The 13,608-nt window shown below is 40.0% G+C and overlaps 2 protein-coding genes across 4 annotated transcripts; one reads left to right on the top strand and one right to left on the bottom strand.

The window, feature by feature from the left end:
• Positions 1-1,314: 1,314 nt before the first annotated feature.
• On the top strand, positions 1,315-6,304 carry DPA (Transcription factor DP). Of its 3 annotated transcripts, none has more exons than XM_089154125.1 (10): positions 1,315-1,499; positions 2,673-2,772; positions 3,448-3,512; positions 3,814-3,857; positions 4,279-4,341; positions 4,471-4,611; positions 4,755-4,823; positions 4,991-5,086; positions 5,720-5,790; positions 5,998-6,304. In XM_089154125.1, exons 2-10 carry the CDS (start codon positions 2,747-2,749, stop codon positions 6,128-6,130), a joined length of 708 nt encoding a protein of 235 aa, XP_089010251.1. In that variant the 5' UTR covers positions 1,315-1,499; positions 2,673-2,746; the 3' UTR covers positions 6,131-6,304. The 3 variants fall into 3 exon arrangements, with proteins under 3 accessions (XP_089010251.1, XP_089010245.1, XP_089010238.1); XM_089154119.1 differs by having other exon boundaries at positions 1,315-1,520; XM_089154112.1 differs by lacking the exons at positions 1,315-1,499; positions 2,673-2,772 and adding an exon at positions 2,936-3,042.
• Positions 6,305-8,087: 1,783 nt separating this feature from the next.
• LOC149026551 (heat shock cognate 70 kDa protein 2) lies at positions 8,088-10,955 on the bottom strand. The gene is made up of 2 exons (XM_089154104.1): positions 10,580-10,955; positions 8,088-10,096 (listed from the first exon to the last, which is right to left on the bottom strand). The coding sequence occupies exons 1-2, from the start codon at positions 10,791-10,793 to the stop codon at positions 8,364-8,366; spliced, it is 1,947 nt and encodes a 648-aa protein (XP_089010230.1). The 5' UTR covers positions 10,794-10,955; the 3' UTR covers positions 8,088-8,363.
• Positions 10,956-13,608: the final 2,653 nt, after the last annotated feature.

The following is a 13,608-nucleotide window of genomic DNA, read 5'->3' as shown; positions in this document are numbered from 1 at the left end:
GGTCAAAGAAATCGGTTCTTGTGACTTTCCAATCGATCAAGATCTAGCTCGTAAAAATAACGATGAATATCGACCAAGTTCAACTCGATCATACCAGTTATTAACAAAGATGAAAAGATCATATAGAATTTGAACAAACGAGAAGAGAAGAGAGTGGTTGATGGATCTAGTAAAGGGGGGAACCGAGTGAATAAGTGAAAGCTGAAGAGAGAGAGGAGATGAAATTGGTGAAGAGGAAGAAGTGGAATCCAAAAGTGAATGTGGGACTCCCCTACGCTCCTCAACGTCTCCTTGCCTCACTAATCTCATGTATTACATTTTCGAGAGAACAACCGAGAAAGGGGTGTTTTTTGGTCATTTGGTAAGAGAATTAAGTAGAATTAGAGTGAGAAGTGAGAACCATATACGATCCTCAATCGTGAGGAGCTCAATTCTTCTTATTGAGGCAATAATGGTGGTAATTCGTTGAGACCGAAGGTGTAGAGGTGAACCGGATGGGAGAAGATTTAGGAAAGGAATTCCAAGTTTGGTCCTTTTTCTTTTCTTTATTTTTTGGTAAGGGCATTTTTGAAATTTAAGAAAAATAAGTAGTGGACTAATGGTTTCAATAACAGAATGGACTACCATGTTTAATGAATTGGGTGTATGTGTTTTTCAAACATAAAATGGGGTGAATATATAAGAGCCTCCATTTTGGAGTCGTGCAATTTACTCATGTATAATTTATACATATTAATATTTTAATTCAAAAGTTAAGATGGGTCATTTATTGGTTTTGTAAATCTTTTTTAATAAATTGTGAATGTAAGTTTGGTAAGGTAATAAGATTCATACTTGTCAATTGGGAGATTATGGGTTCAATTCTTGTAGATCCCTCTTCCTAGGGATAAAACTAATGAAGAAGTTGTAGATTGGAACGTCCAAGCCACGATGGAGAAAATTTGTAAAAGAAAGATTAATCCTAAATTCATTTGTTGTAAAAATATCGATGGTTTTTACCTTTATTCATACCGTTATTAACAAAGATGAATCATTCATATATAATTTGTTCCGGCCAGAAGCAAATGTTAATTCTACTCATATGAGCAAACGTCAAGAATGTTACCAGCCCAGTGGGGGAAAAAAACGCATTATTCAACTTTGGTGAATAATTCGCGAATTAAATAACCATGTTGTAAATACTAAATAGACGTTCGAAAGTTTAATTTTGGAGCGTAAACTGAACAAGGTTATTTTCGTCATTGGAACTTTATCAGTAGACATTAGACAAGACCGTGACAACTGACAAGACACACTAGACAGGCTATTTAATGAATTCGCCTTCCCCATTCGGTGTGGTGAACGATGAATGGCGGGAATAGACGATTCGAATTGTCGATTCGTTCCTCTTGAAATCCCTCGATATCCGTGGAGCAGAGTTTCGTCGGAAGATACTGATTATAGATAGAGTCAAGGTTGTGAACATCTATCTAATTTTGTCCTCAGGCTCCCACTGAAAGGTAAAGCTGATCATTTATGCGGTAGGTAGATATGTCGCTTGTTCTGTGTTTATTCTTTCTTATTATCTTCTTCGTGCACGCCTTCGATGATTTTTTCTTCTTTTGTTAATAATAATCAGTATTCGGTACGATTGGGAGTATATTTTCTGGTTCGTGCTTAGTTAGGGTTATTTGTTACTTCTATTTGTTTAACTTCGCGACGTTTTATAGTTTATAGCGTTTTGTACATCAGGAATTTGTGAGGTTTTCTAGGAACACACGACAGAAATGTCGGTTGCTATTAGTAAACTACACTATCATGGCCTTGGAGGGCCGATTTGGATGTTCAGTTCCTTTACCAATGGGTTCAGATGGATTTCATTTTACTACATACTGTACAGTGTACAGTGTTGCTCGTTGTGACGGGGGATGTTCAAACTTCAAATGTCTCAGAACACATCATCGAGTCGAGTGTGGAATTGGTGTCTATTGATCCTGATCTGGATCTGATCGTAAGTGTTTGGATCAGGCGTTAGAAATTGGATCAGGACATCAGATCTGAAAACTTAGGAATTCTAGGGTTTCTTGGCATGGATTGGCTATGTTGAATTGGTGGGATTGGGACTTATCGTGGCTGTTTTACTAATCTGGTTCCTGTTTTTCGGAACATCGGGGATGGTTAAATAATGCTAGATGACATTATTCTTGTGATCAACTAGCCCAAACTGCAAAGTTTCTTGTGAAGTAACCTTAGCGTGACCACTTGGTCACAGTGGGGCAACCTTAGCGTTACACCATTGTCTGCCCTCTGGTTTTTTTTTGGTTGGATCCTGTTGATCTATATAATCTTGACAATTATTAGAATTCCTCCCTGCTGATACTCACTAATAAACTATAGAGCTGTAGTTTTATGTGACATCAAACTTGGTTCTAAAGTGAGGATTGTTCAAGCACTTAAACTATATTAATGCCATTGGTACATTTCCAATGCCACTTCCATTTGTCTCTCCTGGGTTGCTAAGAGAACTTAAATTCTAAATTCTTCCCGTGTTTTGGATTGGGCCTTTCTTGTGGAAGGATCTACTTTTTGGTTTTCAAATGTGAAACTTTTCTGCTCATGGTTTTTGTTGTATTAAACCACAAAGAAAACTGATTTTTCCCCCTTTCCTTTTTGGGGTTTTTTTTGGTTTTCAGGAGGGGGTGTGGTGTTGCTGTTTCATGAACAAGTTGTTTCCGTCTTGTTGTGACTGATTCTGAGAGCTGATAACATGGGTACCCGAAAAGAGAATATCAGGTATTTTGTGATTGTGCTTATATGTTAAGCTAATTTCTGTTAAGTGTAAATTTAAATACTCAAACTAGCTAGAAACTTTGACCTTTTGAGATTGGAAAAATAATTTTTGGGGAAGGAATGCTAACTGGTCGCACAGACGCAACTGTATGTTAAATGACTGGCATGCCCATGGTGTTTTCCACTTCTTTTCAGAGTGTCCATGTCAGTCAATGCACTTGTGACTGTGCCTGGATGCAGTTGCATGCCTATGACTCAAAAGAATCACGACGCGTTAGTGTTTCTTCTCCAATTATTTTTTATTTTAAATAGGAAATATAAATTAAAATAACCTCTAAGGTGAATAATTCATCCAGAAGACTAAATGACAGATACCTAGGATATATATTCGAACTAAAGTGAAAAGCCCCTACTGTCCTCTGATTTTCCTTGTAAAGAAAGCCAGTCTCCTTGTGAGAATTATCTGTGTATGTATTATATTTTGTTTAACTAAGAAGCTATATCAAGTTGTTCTTTGCAGCTACCTTACTAGTACTTGGCAACTGCATCTTATCCTCTGCTGACCTAGTTCCTGTTTCAAGTGCTAACTATTTGCTAGGGGAATAAGTTTCACTCTTGCTCTCTGGTTAATGTTTTTACTACGTTCACAAGTTGATACATGTTTTTCTTCATCTGCAGCACTAGAAAGAAGAAAAAAGTTTCACGGATTGTAGATGGGGGACTTCGTGAATTAAGCATCATAGGTCAGAAATTCTCTTCCATGTGCAATAGTATCACCATGCTTCTCATTCTGCTACTCTTGGATGTTCACCCAGCTACCATTAAGGGATGAGCTGTGCTTGCCTCTGTTGACATAATTTCCTGGACTTTTTCATATAATAATTGGACAGCTGATGCTGATATAAAAAAATTTCACCATTTTCCTTGGTCTAAATCTAAAAGATTTGAAAGATAAATGTGTCCTTCACTGCTATAATAGACTGACTTGGGAAAATACTGTTGCTGCTCAAAACCCACCTCACTCTATATTGTTTGTCCTTCTAGTTCGCAAGAAGGTAGAGTGCAAGGGGAGAACTACATACAGTGAGGTAATTTCTTCTTACCCCTTTTTTGGATGTCATTTCTTATTGGCATTATTTTGAAAGTTTTGAGATCCAGTTTATATAGAAATTGTCTCCATAGTGGAGAAAGCAAGTAGAGGATTTTGATGACAACTGCTCTTGATAATAATATCAGGTGGCTTTTATGTATCTTTTGCTTTCTGTGCCAATTTAAGTGTGATGGTGGTTGTCCTGGTTTAAGCATATGATGACATAGACTTCCTTGTGAGATTCTAAACATAAAGTATTCATTTGTAGAATTGATCTTTACCACCATTTCAACTGGACTTTTCTGTGGTCATGTCCCATCATTTCATCTAGTTATGAAATTTTACTTTGCTTAGTTTTATCTGTGACTCCATTCTAATACAATTCCATTACATTAATCTGAATGGGATATGTTGTCTAGGTTGCGGATGAAATTATAGCTGAATCTTCTGCAAAGCGCAATAATTCCGTGTCTGTGGATGAGGTCTGATGCAGACAAGACCTTTTATGCACCTTATGGTTTTTGGTGAAGGCTTTTTGAGCTGGTAATGATTTTTAGCTTTGATTTTGAGTTCACACTTGATTTATTAGTTATCTTCTCTCGACGTAGCAGTTTGATGAGAAGAATGTACGGCGACGGGTTTATGATGCAATAAATGTCCTAATGGCACTGAATATTGTAACCAAGGACAAGAAGGAAATTCAATGGAAGGGACTCCCCTGTACGGACACAAAAGATCTGGAATACCTACAGGTGTATAGTAAAGCTCCTCCTTGCAAGATAGCAACTTTCTGTTTTTCCTGTAACAACTTGGTGTGGTATTCTTTCATTGTTTAATGGAACTTGATACATTGTCAACCACTTAATAATATACTTCATCTTTCTTCGTTTTGCAGGGAGTGCGAATCAAGCTTATGAATTCAATCCAAAAGAAAGCAGCATACCTGCAAGAACTGGAAGAGCAAGTAATTTACATGCTCCTTATCTATGTTTATGTGTTGTATTATACTACCATAGCTCTATGCAATTTGATTAGGTTCTGCATGGTGTTGGTTATCTGTTCAATGGAAGCTTCTCCCTATTTATGGTGAAGTAGATTGACTCCTTATATTCTATTATTTTCTGAAAAAAGATTGTAGGTGTCAGAAACCTTATTCAGCGCAATCAACAAATGGACATGTCTGGAATTTCTTCAGCAGGGTTTCATTTGCCTTTCATATTGGTTCAAGTATGTTTCTCATTTTATCTACGCATTTCATGCTTCCTGAAAACTTGTGATGATTCTCTTTTTGCCTCTTGTACACAGAAAATGTGACGGTCTTGTTTTAGATGTTACTCAACATCTGTGATGACCTTGAATAGAGCTCCTTCCAGCTTATCTTTAAAACACTTTTTTCACAATAGAGGTTATAATTGCCCTAGCTAATAGAGTAGTAGTCAGGAGTTTACTAGGCACTGTACCTGCCTGCTCGGTAGATGTATCAGTGTGAACCTCAGATGCACAAATAGTCAATTCAAGAAATAGATATATAATTGAATTTTTTTTTTTTAATGAATAAGAAAACAAGCAAAGGGAATTAGAAAGATGGAAGATGAGAATAATGAATAAAAGTTTTTGAGAAATAATTGAAGCACATAAATGATAATTCCAACATGTATGGTTTTGCATACATCATTTTATGACATCTTTTTCCCACGTATATAGAATCAAGGTTTTGCTTTCATATACTGTAAATTATATTTCTTACATGCCAATTTGACTCGCATATCTCATGGTGCTCTGTTTTTCTAAGCTAACATGTATAAACCTTTGGGTTGGCATTGCATTTTTTTCTCATCTTGTTTCATTTTCCTCTGGAAGACCCACCCGCATGCTACTGTTGAGATTGAGATCTCTGAAGACATGCAGCTGGTGCACTTTGATTTCAACTGGTAATGTTACTCCTCCCACCTTACTGAGAAAACTATGTAATGATTTCTTGGATAAGCATTTTCACATGTTAAGACAATGATCCTTCTACTCTAAAAATATGATTACTATGCCCTCTGCAAAACACATATCCATTTTTATCTGGTCTTCTGAAACTTAAGAGCCAGATGAATTTCTACTGATCTAACACTTGATATTCTCACTGGCAGCACACCTTTCTCCTTGCATGATGATGCAAACATTCTCAAGTTAATGCAGTATTACCACTCCCCGGGGGGTAGATGTGTCACCCAGAAAAGAGTGGCTCTCTCATCTTCAAGCTTTGATAATCAGAAGGTCTAGAGAAGTCCTAGCCTCCACAAGGACTTTTTTTTTTTTTTGGTAACCAGCCTCCGTAAAACTCTGGAATCTAAAGTTGGTGACAATTATAGCATGCTACCGTTAGTTTTAACCGTTTCAAAGAAGGGGCTTGTAAATTAAAATGCCACCTTTTTTGCGTATATATGTACGTACATATTTTTTTTTTTTTTTTTGGTAAACAGCACTTCTTTTAAATAATTAAAAAAAATACAAACTCATGGTCCGTTCCGAGCTGGAGCGGCATTGACCACGTCGCTCTGGCGGCCCCGTGGGTTGGGTCGCCCTGGTCGCCCTTCCCTTGCCCCCCTGGTCCCCCCTTGGGGGCCCCTGGGCCCCCCCCCTCCCGTTGTGGCGTGGTGCACGGTGCGGGGGTGTGCCTCCATCGACTCTGCCGTTGGCGTCTGTCGCTCGCGCCTTGTCCGTTGGGTTGTTCGCGTGTGCTCTCTCCTGCCGGGCCGTGGGGGGGGGGGTAAATCCCCGCCCCGTCTGCGTCGTTTTCGCGCGGGGCGGCGGGCGTCGGGGCGCGGGCGGCGCGGGCGGTCGGGGGTCGGGGCGAGGGCGGGGCGCGGGGGCGGGGCGGGCGGGGCGGGCGGGGGCGGGCGGCTGGGGCGGTGGGGGCGGGGCGGGGGCGGGCGGCGGGCGGGGCGGGGGCGGAGGCTCTCGCGCTCTCCGCCTCCGGCTCGTCTGTGGGTGCGGCGGCTGTGGGGGTTGCGGCGTTTTTTTCCGATTTCGTTGCTGTGTCTTATTTGCTGTGCTGTCTTTGGGATATTAAAAAAGAAGGTTCCCAGGCTAAGTGCAATGAGCAGCGAGGCAGATATTCAATTTCCAAGTCTTTGATGGGTCTTGTGGTGGTGCAGGGGCGTCCAACCTCACATCGATCCAAGATTTTCCAACGTTCGTCAAGTCTCTGTGATGGCTTGTGCACATACAACCGCACCCCTGGACCGAATGTCACCTCCTTATACTTTTAACTAGGGGTAAAGTGATCGACTTTAAATTGGATGGATAGTGATAATATCATATCTGTTGCTAATTATATTTATCGAATAATTAGTATTTTAAATAAATTCCTTAGATAGGGATGAATATAGATTAAATACAAGTATTTTTTGACTCCTTATTGACATCTTTAACGTTTTATCTACAAGGGTTAGATTTAAAATTAACAATTTTGACATTCATTTTAGTAGAAAGTCTAGACAAATATTTACAAATGTGAAGAAAATTTATAAAATAAGAAAACAAATCTGAATGAGTAACTAAATCTATCTAATATATTGCACGCACAACCTTTTAATTTGTTATTAAGCTTTAGAAATGACCCTGAAAAGTTGAGCATGAAATATAATTGGGATGGCTAATGAAACACGGTTGAGAAGAACTGCATTTCGTTTGTGGGATTGTACGCTGACTGAAGCACCAAAACAATATTATTTGAGCACCAACCATTGAAAGGTTTCTACCAGCACCTTTTTATGAAGATGTCATAAATTTAAAAGTTCAATCATGTAATAGTCCTGCTCCGTCTCTCTCATTTTTACCGGAAGTTAAATCATTTCTATGTAATAGTCCTTGCTTAAGTATGATTTATATGCCACCTTTTCTCGACGAAGATCACATAAGTTCCTTTTCATTTGAGCTCTTTTTTTCGGTAACGTTTCATTTGAACTCGGTTTCCAATTTGTGAGTGCGTTAATAACTCACTCGGTCAAGACGGAAAGACCAAGGCCGATAAGTGGTCCTTCCGGGTTTCCTTCCAGTGCGTTGGCGGTTTCCGGCTCTCGTGCCTTCTGTTGGTTTTGGGGGTGTTTTTCTTGGTGGTTCTTTTTCCTTGGTTGTTTTTCGTGGTGCCGTTCCCTGTTCTCGCATTCCGAATATTTTATATAATTACAAAGAAAGTGGTTCTGGGAAATCGATTCGGTTTTATGTTGTTGTACTCGTACATCAGTGCATCAACCACGAATACGATTTTTTTCTTTTCCCCTTTGGGTACAAAACCGAGGAATATGATGACGACGCATAAAATGTGTGTCTCAGGAATTTAAACCCAAGAATTGGAACCAAAAATTCGTCACATTATATAGTAGAACCCGAGATTCCAATAAACATTAACTAGGAAACAACCATATCATTTAAGATATCATTTAAAAAAAAAAAAAACTTATCATCTTTCCCATCAGACTTCAGAGTCCTCCATCAACCAAGGATTTCATGCTTAATCAACCTCTTCAATTTTGGGGCCAGCACCGCTACCACTGACTGAAGGACCATCGTCATCCATGGCAGCTTCCCCGTCTGGACCAGCTCCCTGGTACATCTTGGCGATTATGGGGTTGCAGATACCTTCCAACTCCTTCATCTTGTCCTCGAACTCGTCTGCTTCCGCTAGCTGATTTGCGTCCAGCCACTGGATGGCCTGTTCAATTGCATCTTCAATCTTCTTCTTGTCGCCTGCAGTCAGCTTGGCACCAATCTTTTCATCCTTTATTGTGTTTCTCATGTTGTAAGCATAGTTCTCCAAAGAATTCTTTGCTTCCACCTTCTTCTTGTGTTCCTCATCCTCTGATTTGTACTGTTCTGCTTCCTGGACCATCTTCTCAATCTCCTCCTTTGACAACCTACCCTTGTCGTTGGTGATGGTAATCTTGTTCTTCTGCCCGGTGGTCTTGTCTTCGGCAGAGACGTTGAGGATACCGTTGGCATCGATATCAAAGCAAACTGTAATTTGGGGGACACCTCTGGGAGCCGGTGGAATGCCAGATAGCTCGAATTTTCCAAGCAAATTGTTGTCTCTGGTCCTCGTTCTCTCACCTTCATAGACCTGAATCAACACGCCGGGTTGGTTGTCGGAGTAGGTGGAGAACACTTGCTCCTTCTTGGTTGGGATTGTAGTGTTCCTTGGAATCAAGACAGTCATGACACCTCCTGCGGTTTCCAAACCAAGGGAGAGAGGGGTAACATCCAAGAGGAGAAGGTCCTGCACTTTCTCGTTTCCCTCACCGCTAAGAATTGCAGCTTGTACAGCAGCTCCATAAGCGACAGCTTCATCAGGGTTAATGCTCTTGCAGAGCTCCTTACCATTGAAGAAGTCTTGCAATAGCTGCTGCACCTTGGGAATCCTGGTAGACCCACCAACAAGCACGACATCGTGAACAGTGCTCTTGTCCATCTTGGCATCTCTTAAACACTTCTCAACAGGCTCCATACATTTCCTGAAGAGATCCATGTTCAGCTCCTCAAATCTAGCACGGGTAATGGTGGAGTAAAAATCGATACCCTCGAACAATGAATCTATCTCAATGGTAGTTTGAGCAGTGGACGAAAGAGTTCTCTTTGCCCTCTCACATGATGTCCTCAGCCTCCTAAGAGCTCTGGGGTTGCCGGTGATATCTTTCTTGTGCTTCCTCTTGAATTCCTGAACAAAGTGGTTCACCATTCTGTTATCAAAGTCTTCCCCTCCAAGGTGGGTATCCCCAGCTGTAGCCTTCACTTCAAATATACCCTCTTCAATGGTGAGCAAGGAGACGTCGAAAGTGCCACCACCTAGGTCAAAGATGAGCACATTCTTCTCACCCACACTAGTAGCCTTCTTGTCAAGACCATAAGCAATGGCAGCAGCAGTAGGCTCGTTGATGATTCGCATGACGTTGAGACCAGCAATAACTCCAGCATCCTTGGTAGCCTGACGCTGGGAGTCATTGAAGTATGCGGGAACGGTAACAACGGCATTCTTAATTGAAGAACCAAGGTATGCCTCTGCAATCTCACGCATCTTCGTCAAAACCATGGAGGAGATCTCCTCAGCAGCAAATTGTTTCTCCTCACCCTTGTAAGTAACAACTATCATAGGCTTGTCACCAGAACCAGCAATGACCTTGAAAGGCCAATGCTTAATATCACCCTGAACTGAGGAGTCACTGAACCTTCTACCAATTAATCGCTTTGCATCTGCAGAATACCAGACACAACAGGGTAAGGAACAAAAACCAAAATTTTCAAATACACGTGTGAATCAAAAAATACACAAAGTGGCTCCGATAATGTCGATAAAAAAAATCCCCAATAGTCAACGAAACAGTGGATTATTTTCTAGGAGAGATCTAGATCTGAATTAAAGAACATTAGTACAATCGTACCCACTGTAGATCAAAACAAAGAACAAAGATCTCGACACAATGGAGGAGGAGTCGTAGGATGGTTAGAAACTTGACTTCTCAGTGGAGAGGTCATGGGTTCACCTCCTACCGATGGCATATGTAATATCCCTATCCCTATCCCAAAGGGCCTTGCCCAAAAAAAAAAAATCTCAACACAAGATTCCGTTCAGATCAGACACCAACACAAGATCTCAGACGCCGTCGAAGTAGAAAATCACTTCACGATATAGAAGCTACAGCAGACATTAATGAACTTAGAATGAGCATTACTCACCAAAGACGGTATTGATTGGGTTCATCGCAACCTGGTTCTTGGCGGCATCTCCGATCAGACGCTCAGTATCAGTGAAGGCAACATAAGATGGAGTAGTACGGTTTCCCTGATCGTTGGCTATAATTTCGACACGATCGTGTTGCCAAACTCCGACACACGAGTATGTAGTCCCCAGATCGATTCCGATAGCAGGACCCTCACCCTTGCCGGCCATTTTTCACTGCTTCGCAAAACACGAATGCGAACCAGAAGAAGGCAACTAAAATCTCAATCAAAATTCTTGCAGAAGAGAAGCGCTAAGAGAGCTAAAGAAGAGAAGAAAACAACCGAAGAACTATTGACTGATGGTTTCAAATGATTCGCAAGAGGAAGAGGTGGAGGTATAAGGAATATATAATCCTAACAGGGTTTCGAGAACATTCTTCTAAAAGATCCTGACCGTCAGATGGAAATCGTTTAAGACTTCGCTTTTGCGAATTAGTTGGCTTGTGACGCTCCTCCATTGGTCTAGATTCCCGATTTCCTGAATCTCGAAACTTCCATGGCCATTTCTTTTCATTTTTTCGGTCAAAATGTTTTTTCTCACTTTGCTGGCAAAGTTTTGAAAATTTTCAGAGACACCTAACGGGCGTTTGGTTATAGTGTTGTGTAATTAATTCGCAGCATGAACTGTCTACAGTCGTGATAATTGTCCGTTTACCCTTTGCAGAGTCGCGGTAGACCCGTTTCTTCCCCTTGTGTTGGATGCTATTCGTGTGGTAGAGGATGTGAGAATGTTGTTTTCTCTTGAACCAATTTGGTCGGTTCAATATGTCTCTAGGTGGGCTAATTCTGTAGCCGATTCCCTAGCAAGGAAGGCCTGGTCCATGGCAAGTAGGACTGTCTGGTCTAATTCCGTTCCTTAGCTTCTTGAAACTTGTAATCAGGATGTCTTGGGTTTTTCTTACTCTTTTGCTAATTAAAAATATGTTTAACAAAAAAAAAAGATAATTGTCCGTTTTGAATTTTCTGTTTTCTTTTTTCTTTTGTTAGTTTCTTGAACTTTGTTCATTGAAACCCAAAAAAAAAATTGCTGGTTGAGATCGAATCTTGAACACTATTTTAAATCTCAATCGTAAACAGCTCAGTATTGTACATTAATTGCACAACATTGAAGCACAACTCCACCTAAGGCTATGCAAATTTGCTAGCAGATCTAGTATAATATTGTACAAATTTAAAAGGCTTTTTAAAATTCAGATTTATTGGCACACAACAATGCAGTTTCTTTTTTCTTTTTTTTTTTGAGGAGAAAAGAACAATGCATTTTGTTTGCTGGCGTGAAAAAGATTTCCAATCATAGAAGACATTATTTTGATCTTTGGCTAATTTTTTGGGGAGAATAAATCCCTTACTATTATGCATTAAAGAGGGACAATGTGAAACTTTCTTCCAAGTCTCGCGTGTAAAACACGTATTTAGGACTTCTCGATTGGCGGCGTTGTCAAATTTTATCTAGCCACTCTTTTGCATTTTTGATCCCTACAAATTCAAGAGTACAACACGTTCATCCAAATCAGTTAACTCGACATGGATATATTTTGACAATTTTTTGGAAGTTTTTTTATCAATGTCCAATATGTTAAGGTCAGCTCACATTCTTTGGTGTTAGATTTAGAAGATTAGTGTTCTAGGCAAGTGATTCTTGATCTCTCAAGTCTCACCCATGCCAAGACACAAAACCTGACTTCTTGACTTAACCCATTTTTTTTAAATATTTGATTAGTGTGAGAAAAATAATTTTGGTGTATTTTTTTTGGTAACTCCTGGTCTCTCATTGATTACTGATTTGGTAAGTTATGATCCTAGTTCAGTTCAAGATGGTGAAGTAAGCTTTAAATTTGAAGTCCAAAAGTAGTTTTAAAATTGAAAACCATATCTGACTTGACTTTCAGTGGATCCAATACATATCTGAAGGGTTACAATAAGAACAGACTGGGCTAGGCTCTTCCAAACCCAATTTCAGCATTGAATCTTCCTAGCTAAATCTATTATTAATCTAATCTAATCTAATTTAAGGCCTAGGATTCTTATCCCTGATCGAACTAAGCTCAATCCAGCCTTGACCATCCTTGATTGATCAAGCCAAGATGCATCTAATTGACCTTGTCCTTATCCCTACAATAGCGGATTCGTCTTCAGCAAATCACCTGCAACAAATATATATATATATATATATATATAACAAAGTTTTATTAGTAATAAAATCAAACTACAGGAAGGCAACAGTAATTATCCCTAATATATATACATACCTGATCCTCTAGGAAACTGCAAGGCAACTAGGGGATGGGAAGAGACACCGTGTCCATGGGAGTAATATATCGGGTCAGGTGTTGAGGTGCATGGAAGGGCATCAAATCCCCTAAATCATGATCGATAGGTGGTGTTGCTCTGCAAATTCTTTTGTGAAATAAAGCTTTCATCAACGAAATTGAAGCTGCAATATTAATGCAACGAAAGGAAAATGGCAGGGGCCACAGAATAATTCCATTTCACTAGGGTTTTGATTTGAGAAGCAAATGCAAAATGACTCTGTATCAAGGGAATCTTCCGTCTTCCATCTTCGATTGCCGTGTCAGAGGAAATTAGCGAGTGCAGCACGAAACAAATACGCCTGGGCCCTGGGGTTTAAACTCTAGCAAAGTCTCGTTTTTCGATCGAGCCTGGTTATTTGGCTTCATATTGTGAATCCATGTATCCCAGGGGGTGGGTTTTTGTAAATTTGAATGCCTTCTTCTGACTCAATCATGTTAATTGAACTTTTGATCTATTCCTAGCCATTGGATTAGCCACATGTCAAATCAAATCATCAGGGCATGCATGGCTGATAATGGGAGAAGTAACACTAACAATATTCTTACCAATGGTTAGTTGAGCCTTGGGCCATGGGGGAGGTGGAGGTGTTGGGTTTGCACGTCACCCATTCGGCAGCACCTATATTAGTAATATCTCCTTAATATAAAACATTAACACTATACCACATCAAC

The sequence above is a fragment of the Hakea prostrata genome, chromosome 1 (genome assembly GCF_041222555.1).
Source record: "Hakea prostrata isolate BN-2017 chromosome 1, UWA_Hpros_2, whole genome shotgun sequence".
NCBI lineage: Eukaryota > Viridiplantae > Streptophyta > Magnoliopsida > Proteales > Proteaceae > Hakea > Hakea prostrata.
Note: the sequence above shows the minus strand (reverse complement) of the source record. Positions and strands in the feature narration are given on the sequence as shown.

Bases quoted from the DNA above. Each gene is read 5' to 3' on its own strand.
- LOC149026551 (XM_089154104.1), bottom strand. From the start codon at position 10,793: ATGGCCGGCAAGGGTGAGGGTCCTGCTATCGGAATCGATCTGGGGACT. The intron at 10,097-10,579 runs GTGAGTAATGCT...GGTATTCTGCAG, and splicing joins CCCAATCAATACCGTCTTTG to ATGCAAAGCGATTAATTGGT.
- DPA (XM_089154112.1), top strand. From the start codon at position 2,972: ATGTCAGTCAATGCACTTGTGACTGTGCCTGGATGCAGTTGCATGCCT. The intron at 3,858-4,278 runs GTAATTTCTTCT...TATGTTGTCTAG, and splicing joins GGAGAACTACATACAGTGAG to GTTGCGGATGAAATTATAGC. The intron at 4,612-4,754 runs GTGTATAGTAAA...TTCGTTTTGCAG, and splicing joins AAGATCTGGAATACCTACAG to GGAGTGCGAATCAAGCTTAT.